Source organism: Buceros rhinoceros, unplaced genomic scaffold (assembly GCF_000710305.1).
Source record: "Buceros rhinoceros silvestris isolate BGI_N320 unplaced genomic scaffold, ASM71030v1 scaffold3256, whole genome shotgun sequence".
NCBI classification, from domain to species: domain Eukaryota; kingdom Metazoa; phylum Chordata; class Aves; order Bucerotiformes; family Bucerotidae; genus Buceros; species Buceros rhinoceros.
The window spans coordinates 25,723-34,852 of NW_010417934.1; the positions used below are offsets into that span (position 1 = coordinate 25,723).

Sequence of the window (9,130 nt, forward strand, 5' to 3'; positions counted from 1 at the left end):
GGGGGCAGGGTCTGAGGATGGCTATACTGTCATGTGTAAAATAGGAGGGTGGGTAGACTGTGAAGCTCTAGAAGATGGCTAAGTATTTACATGCTCACTATTTTTGGTTTCTTTTGCTGTCACTTAAAAAGGAATGCTTTAAATTCTGGCCAAGGTGGTGCGATTGTAAACCAGCTTTTATATTTACATTTCTTCCTGCTCCTGTCTCTTATGTTTCGTTTTTTATTAACCGATGGTTTTACAGAAAAATGCTGGGATGGCATTTTCAGTCACAATCAGGTGGAGTGGCACACCTTGAAGTGAAACAGGGTCCTGTGAAGTTCTGTGGAGATGGGTGTTTATCTATTCTGTGTGTATAGCAACAAGATATTCCTGACTGTGGGAACAGGTATAGTCGTTTCTTCATGCTTGGATGTATGCTGCATTTATGGCCTTCGGTAACTTTCCACGACTTTCAGCAAAATCCAGGATGTGATTTGTGTATATGTGGTGGCTGGTCAAATCTCAAAGTTTGTTAAAGTCCTTTGGATTATGCAGAGGGGAAAATAAACCCAGATGCATAAAACAGAGAAAGGAAACAACCATTTTGATCCAGAAGGGGTGTGTTGAAGAAACTCTTCTTAGCTTTATTCTGCTTTGAGTAGTGAATTTTACTTCCATGATATTACAGCTGTTAAATCACCTTTTTCCCCAGCTTTGCCATTCTCATCCTCAGGGCTGAAAAAAGAAAACAAAGCCATTACATTTTAAGACTAAATTTCTATTTCTGATGCTAAATCTCTGTTTTTAGAAAAATGAAGAGTACACGTACCTCCGGTGGTTGATCCAGCAGAATAAGCATTGTTTTATTGTTATAGAGAGAAATTGGTAGAAGGCATTAGTTCTCGCAATTTTGCAATAAAGTGAATATATTAAGAAATTACTCCACTGTCACCTTTTGAAAATTAGCACAGCTCTTTTCCTGTTTTGTCAGTAACCTGTTGCACACGGATGGTATTGTCCTTGACTAGATGCTCACAGGTTAGAAGGATGCGTGAATAATTAAACTCTGTTTTTACTAGACTCTCCAGTGGGAGTTGTAACTGTTCGGAAGCCTTTTTCCTTTGTGTTGATGTTCACAGAAAACTCTCCTCTCTTCCTGGTGTAGTGAGTCAGAGTGGGAGTTAGTCATATTCCTGATTTAAGTCTGACAAAGTAACAGTATCCGTATAAACATCAGCATGGCTGTTGTCTGTAACTGGGGATAATGTCGGTTAGTTTGAAAGTGACAGTGCAGGGCAGACGATTAGATGTTAAAGTTATTTTTAGAACAGCAATATAATGCTGTTTGATATGTAAGAGCCCCCCACCTCCATGTAGCTGATCTGAGAATGCAGCGGGAATCATCTCCAGCTCTCTGACCTATTCGTTTAGAGAGTCACCTAAAATAGCACGTCTCGTTCCTTCACCCTGAATATCTCTCTGCACCGAGAGACAGGGGGTCAAAGCAGCTGTTTACTTGATTTATGTATGCCAGCAAATGTCCAGCTTGAGTTATGTTTTGAATGCTGAAGTTGTTGCAAATCGTAGAAGCATCTGCATGTAACTTCATATCATAAGGCCACTGATGTTAAGCTTACTAGCTCTTACAAAGACTCTGTGTACTGTTTGCAGACTGCGGAGTTCTGAAGGAGTCAAGTCCTGGTTGTGGTTTGAGAGAGCGATCGGTCTGATGCTTCGCTTGTAGCCGATAGCCTGCTTTTGTCTTGCTTTGTGCGTTACAGAAATGGATGGCATGCATGAATCTTTCTCTGTTATAGAGGGTTTTTTTATGTTACTCCTTCAGTGCAAGTGAAGCGAAGTCTCCATTGTGGTGTTTTAAGGTTGCCCAGCTTCCCGTGGCAAGGAAAAAAATTAGCTCATCTAGACTAGCTACCTGCTAAAAGCCTCAGACCTTCATGTCAGTTGAAAGCCTGTTCGACACTGTCAGTAGATTTTACTGCCTATTCAGCATCCATTTTTCATTTTGTTACTCATTCCACTATGTCTAGCCTTTGTTCTCCCCCAAGGACTTTGAATTTCCCTAATGAGCATTGAACCTCTGAAACATTTGCACACTTAATTCATTTGTCTGAAATTTAAAGAAGAAAATAAGCTTTAACAATACAAAACCCTGGTGTCCAAATTATAGTATTGTCATCCTCCAATCTATATGGTTTCCCTGAGGGCACTTACTTTGAGATACTGGTCCCCCACCAAGCTCCTGGGGAAAGGAAAATTGCCGCTGTATGGAAAGAGATACGTCCTACACTTGTGTCAGTTTGGGGGCATGCTGAGATCCTAATTTAATCTGGTATTTCTTTGTATAGATTGGCACATGGAACAATTCATCCACCTCCTGGTTGTCCTTGGCCATCACTAACTTTTCTAGTAACTTGCTCTGAAAGTTCTTTTCTTTCCCAAAGCAAGATTATTACATAAGGGACCGTCACCCTGGTCTGTCCTGTACTTCCTTGCTTTCCATTCTCTTTCAGAGAGTCTTCAACATCTGTTTAATGTTCAAATGCTGTAATTGCCTCCCCAGATTTTAATTTCAGAGAGGATTATTTTTTTTTCTGTTGTACAGTGTGTTGTTTTAATAATGAATGATGAGGTACCAAAACTAATTTTGACTCACCTCTTTTCACTGTTGATGTTTAGGGTGAACCTGCTAGGCTGAGCATCAGTGGCTGCTTTGAAAACAATTTATTTTCCTAAGAAACAGCTCTGTATAATACATTGTTCTAGATTTAGGAGGCTTTCCTGGTTTGGTTTCCTTTTTAGAAGCTGCAGTAGGATTATGCAACTGCTTGGGAAAAACTGATTCATTTCCTGGGTTTTCCACTGATCAAAATATCCCAGGGAGTGGCAGTAAATAGGTGTGGGGATAGAGAGGAATATGGATCAGTTCCAAATTGTACTGAGCGCTTAAGACACTCACTTGGAGGCAGCGCTGACTGTTGGGGTGTATTTTAAGCCAGTTGCCGAACTGCTTTTAATTTCATTTGGATCTTTTTTTTCCCTAACTGGCTATTTCCTCCCTGGTAGAATACTTGTAGGTAAATGGGTAAGACCAAATACAGATTAACAGAACAGATTTTCCAATGTCTTTGCTAGATTTACGCTTATCCCTCTTGCCTGAAAGGCGTGTTTGTTTTCCACTGACCTCAAGAGAGAGAGAACCCAGATAGTTCAAAGAGTGTCTTATGAGTGTCAGGGAAAAATAAAGAGGTTTCAGGTGCTTCTTTCAGGGGACGAAAATAAGCAAAGACTGATAGTTAAGTGTCAGCTAACACCTTCTGGTGTGTGTACTGCCAGCTTATAATGACTTCTTGGAAACCTCATTCCCAGGTTCTGTTCAGGAGCACACGTGCAGCTGGCTGTAGGATGAAGGGATTGTTTTGGTAGCAACCAGATGGTGGGGGAGTGTCGCTTCTCCATTATCTGCCTATACATATGTGAAGGGGCAGTTGAGGGGCTATCCCCAAAATATAATGGGCTGGAGCAGTTGCTGGCATGGTTTCACTTGCCTGTACCAGCTACTTCTGCTTTCAGTTGCTGGCGTAAGATTTGCTGAAGGACATAGGGAAGCGTACAGATGGCAGGATTGGTGCTTGAGAGAAGTAAAGGTCCTTTCAAGTGATAAAGTGCAGTGGCCTCACTTGATCAGAAGGACTGAGCAGCGCTGCTGGAATATTTCAGGCTGTGTGTTCATGACTTCTATAAATTAAGAGCATTACTTTTTGGACAGCTCTTCCCAGTCAGTGCGTACTGATGCAAATATACTTCAAACTCCTTCTCTGATCCAAAGCCCGTGCTCTCTCCTGCCTTTGCCTCTATTGTAAAGAAACGTGGGGCTGCCAATGCAGCTTTAGGCAGGGTCCAAACTTACACTTTTCCTGCTAAATTGCAAAATTATTCAGAATATAGTCCGGAAGAGGAGCAGGGAGAGAATGGGGGACCAGGAAACCCTGACCTTCCTATAATTCAAGCACAAGTTTCTTTCTTGAAGTGGAATGGGACTATGGTCTGAAATCTGCTGCTCTGTAAATATACTAAAATGCGGTTTAATTGTATGTGCTAAAATGCAACTTAACCATAAAGAAGAGCTTTCTATGTTTCTGGAAGATTTTGCTATTGTTCTTTCAACCTTTTATTATAAAACTTTATAGTAAGAAATAGACATGTTGAATATCAATAGAATATAAAAAGTGTTTTTAAAAAAATAATACTATGGACTGTATGGATTAACCACATGTAGTGATGAAAACTGTTTGGTTATCTTTCAGAGGCTATAAAAGTATCTAACTTAGGTTAACAAAGAAATGTTAAAACTTGCAGAGACACCTTCAAGGCAAGGCTGGCAATGCTGACTCAGGAAAATGCAAATTAAAGCTGGTTATTAAACAGACTTTCTGATTTAAGGAGCAATTTGAGTTATCTAAGTAGTTAGAATGCAGATAAGCACAAAAACATCCCAGAGAGGAGACAACGTTAAGAAGCAATGCTGCTAGTTACCTGGTAGAAATGAAAACTAATTCTGCTAATTGAGGTAGCTTTTTTGGAACTTGAAAGAGAACCACTTTTAATCTTCAAAGGTTACAGAAGTGGCTTTTCTGAGGGAGTTTCCAAATTTTGATGTGGTAACTAGTGCATTGCTTAAGATGAAATAATTCAACAGTACCAAAGTGCAGATTGGCATTTGTTAATGAACAAGGGCAAAGAAGTGATTAGTGATTGCATATTAGTCCATGAAACAGTCCAAATAGTAAAGTGAACCAGTTGCTAGTAGATAAGAGAGCAGTATCAGTTTGCTACATGAGCGAACAGCAGTGACATGATTTTCCTTTTCTGTTACCTGTTAGAGAGGGATCTTCGGTGCCATCTCCAGATACCTGGCCCTGAAGATGAGCTTGGTGTGTCGGTGAGCTTAAGTGTTCCTCTTGTTCTTGCAGGGAGATGGAATTTCTGTGGGGTACTTTGTTCAGGCTCATGCCCAGACTGCTCACAAGGTTTGTCTGTGGGACTTCTGTGACTTTCCTGCTCTGTGGCTGATAAACCTGACTGTAGTGGCCTATGGGATGATATGCTGGTTTCTCGGATTTGCTGTTGTCATCATCATCATCATCAATGATAACTAATTCTGCGTGGATTACCCCATCATATCGTGACAGCTTTTGGTCTGCTTCTGTGTCGTCATCATCAACGCGCTGATAACCCATGAAAATCATTGTTACAGGTTCGGAATCATCCACGTAACACGGTACAGCTTGGACAATGCTGTATCGAACATCATCCTCATCTTGAAGTGCAGGGGATGTTTCATTAATACGGCAGGGACTTAAAAACCTTGTCTCACTATGTCTTTCTCTTGTGTTGTGTTCCTCATGTGCAGCTTTTCTTTCTTCAGTATGTATCATCGTGTTTCCAGGATTGGTGTGCACTTTCTTCTCTGAATGGGAAAGTACTGGAGAGGGAGACTTGGGCTGTATCACCTTTGGAAAATCAAGCCCATTCTCTTTATGTTGCTGCATAAAGGGCTCTGTTTTGGAGCAGAACTCTGTCTGACGATTGCTAAATCCATTCACCTCTTCTCTGTGAGTATCTTCCAGTTTTGGTCCAGGGGCTAACTTGTCTTTCTGGGGAGTAACTGGCCTGCAAAATTTGTTTGCAAACACAGGCTCATGATACTCTGTCGGAGACTGGGAATTTTTTTCAGTTGCCTGCCTTAGCAGGTCCTCCACCTCAACAGGGGCAAGTTCATCCATCCCATTTTGTGTTGTGCTGCCATTTGAGGACACTGCATAGACTGACTTCCTGCCATCATCGTAGACTTTAATTCCTGTCTCTTTGAACTCCTTTGAGGGAAGAGGTATTGTGGATAACACTGTGTTTTCTCCGGTCTTCATGTCTTTTTCAACTTTAATTTCCATGGCAAATAATGCTGTTGAAAGAAACAAGTGGTTAAACAGATAAAGCATCAACTGCAAGAAATATTGTACAAGAGTTCTGACAGTAATAGAGAATGACTGTCAGAATGAGTTATCAAATATGTGAAATTATCACATACATAACCAATATATTGGATTCTCAGTTTGCATCTCTCCTTCCTGTCAAAACCTAAAATGGAAGAAAAATATTTTCTTTTGGATCCAAGTCTGTGAGACAAAATAAGCTGTTGAGGAGATGGCTTTCATTACAGATTGACTGAAAAAGCCAGATTTAACACTGGCCCCTGATGTTGTACTGGGCAAGAGCAGTTGAAAGAGCTCAACGTGCTACAAGACTAAAGAGTCTTGGGCACTCAGAAGCGTTAGGAAATAACCAAACTACTGGCTGGCTACCCAGCAGGTAGGTGTAAGTATGGATAGAAAATGCGAAATGTGTGATATGAAAGGACAAACTACTTAAAGCTGTGCCAGGTAGAGGAATGAAATGCTGGAAGTAAGTGTAAATTCAATTTACAGGAAATCTTTGCACACATTGACACCCTTTGGAGTTACTAATAAGCAGTACCTTTTCTCTTTTCTTCATCATCAGTCGCAGCATGTGCTGTGCTTCTCAGTGGAGAAGGCCTGAAATGCTTGGGTAGGTCAGGTATGTTGGCGTATATGTAATCTGCTGCCTCTGAATAAAGAAGATCCACCAAGCATTTAGAAGTCAGTGCAAACATACTCAAAGAATTAAAAAAAATATTTTTTTGGACTAAACATACCTTTTTCAACTCCTGCTTTTTCAGTCTTCACAGACTAGGAAAGAGAACCATTAACAATAAATGTGATTTGTCAGTTTTAAGATGTTAACTAGACAGTACTTTGCTTTATCTGTTAGTTTTAACTTTGTGCGCACAGCTTCTTACTGAGAAGGGGCTAAAAGTGGATCCTGCTCAGCTGGAGCATGGCAAGGGGGAAAGTGAAATTTTTCTGGTCATCTTTGCAAATATGATTCTAAGCCACACATGGAAAGACAGGGTGTTATGAAGTGTTAATCACAACCTCGCACTATGGCCCAAACTGATTCGCTTCAAAGATTTTTTTTTCAGAAGCTCTGCTTGGCTTTCCAGTTGTGCTTATCTCTGTGTGTGTCTTTAGAGATAGAGTGTGTCTTTGTCTGTGTTTAAGAACAACTGGAAAACTGAAGTTTTGTTTCATCACTATATTTTTTTGAGATGGTGTAAGCTGATATTCAAAGGTCAAAATTACTTTTTGACAAAGACCAATGACTGATAATATTGCCATGTTTCATTATAACCTCTCTTGGGGACTTAGGGGAGGGCGTGATGCTGTTTAGCTGGGCAGATAACCTGACGGAGCAGGAGTATGTCAGGCTCTGTACCCAGTCTGTGCCTGTCGTCTCTCTCTGGCTGAGATGCAAAGTTGCTGGGTGGTGTCAGCGGCAGTGCTGTTTTTCTGAGATGTGCCCTAATGATAGGAATTGCTCCCCCACCCCTGTAAGCAAGCAAATGAAGACATTTGGGCACTTGAACAGTATAACATCTTGACCCCTCTTGTATCTGAATTCCTGTCATTTGAAAAAGCTCATGAGCACTCCTAGGATCCAGCTAGTTTCCCTTTCCCTGGTTGTTATGGTGAACAAATAACAAATTATACTTCTGGAGTAATTTGACACTAACCTTTATTATGTCTTCTGTTGTTTTCTCAACAGACTTAAGTTTCCTTAAAATTGCTTCTTCCTTAGCTGAGACTTCCATTTCCTCTCTTTCCAGAGCCTCAATTTCCTTCTCCAGTCTGCAATCACAATTCCCTTTGATTTAATACCAGGCAGAGAACAACATTGCAGATTCAATACATTGTGAATATGAACATTAGTGGGGCTGGGTACCCTGACAGATTTTGCTCTAATATGAGATCAGCTTATTGTTTCACACACATCAGGAAATACTGTGAAACAGTATTCTAATTAAAAAAAAAAAAGTATTGGCCATTGATTTCCTCTGAGCCTATTTTGAAAACAGTGACTGAAATTAACTTATTTTTCAGGGGGGAATAAATAAGGAGTACAGGCCTCCACAACATTTCCTCATCTGTAAGCAAATTTTCTCTCCTACATTGTCTCAAGAAATGTGATTACTCTGTTTTAATTAAAATGTAGGAGTTTGTATACAGAGACCAGGTTATGACTTTGTCTTAATTTTGTGTGTGTTCTTGTAGACATAATGAAAAGAAACAAATTCTTTTGTGATAAGAAAGTCAGAAGAATGTTTTTGTACCTAGTAGTACTTAAAGGGCTAGAGTACTTCATCTTATGTGCTTAATTTTATTATATGTAGCCAAACTGTAATAATGAGGATCCCCATGGAAAAGAGTTCTAGTCAATCTGTAACTAGAAGCTACAATTCCAGAAGAACCAACTCTATCAATGGAAATTGTATTTCTGAGGGGTAGAACAGGTATCACTTGTCTGATAAAATAGTAATACCATGCACAAGTATTTTTTTTGTAGGTAAACAATCTCTTAACTGATTTTCTAATATGAAAATTGATACTGCTGGAAATCAAAGTGTTATGCTTTGCAGGCTACTTTTATGAAGTGATAACTTCATAACTGTGTGGATTTTGAAAACTTAGCAACCAGCGTAGTGAGAGGATGCTCTAGAGACTGAAGTCTGAAGCTCTGTTGTTTTCCAGTCTGTCTGGGGTTGAAAATGGAGAATTCATTCACACACAGGCTGGTGAAGAGGCTCCTCTGAGGTGTGCGTGTGCAGCTCCGAAACGCCAAGACAGCTCTGCATGGCTTTGCATGTGTGAATGTGGTTTCTGGGATTTCAAAATTCTTTGCTTGGGTAAAACAGGTATAACAGTGCTTGACTGACAGTCTGAAGCTTGGTTCTTCAGGGGAAAAAAATCTTGATAAAAAAGTAAGATATTGCTGATGTGGGGTGGGTGTTACTGTGGTGTTCCCGATAGACTAGATCAGAGCTTTTGGAGCTACAGAATTTAAAATACTAGTAAGTTTTAAGGGCTTCTTTTTGGGGCTGTGTATTAAGGCTTTTACAGACATGCATGCGTCCTTAATCACTCATTGGCATTTTGCGTACTTAATTTTCTGGGAAATGTGATGAAATCTTGTTTCTGGGAAGTATTCATGTTCA

At 40.1% G+C, this 9,130-nt stretch overlaps 1 protein-coding gene across 1 annotated transcript in view; it reads right to left on the reverse strand.

The window, feature by feature from the left end:
• Positions 1 to 673: 673 nt before the first annotated feature.
• PALMD (palmdelphin) overlaps positions 674 to 9,130 on the reverse strand; it is a 25,670-nt gene continuing 17,213 nt past the window's right edge. Inside the window, exons 4-8 of the mRNA XM_010138333.1 lie at positions 7,652 to 7,766; positions 6,734 to 6,767; positions 6,535 to 6,645; positions 4,877 to 5,962; positions 674 to 717 (exon numbers count right to left, since the gene is read on the reverse strand). Coding sequence (XP_010136635.1) covers positions 674 to 717; positions 4,877 to 5,962; positions 6,535 to 6,645; positions 6,734 to 6,767; positions 7,652 to 7,766 — 1,390 coding nt within the window. The remainder of the gene's footprint in view (positions 718 to 4,876; positions 5,963 to 6,534; positions 6,646 to 6,733; positions 6,768 to 7,651; positions 7,767 to 9,130) is intronic.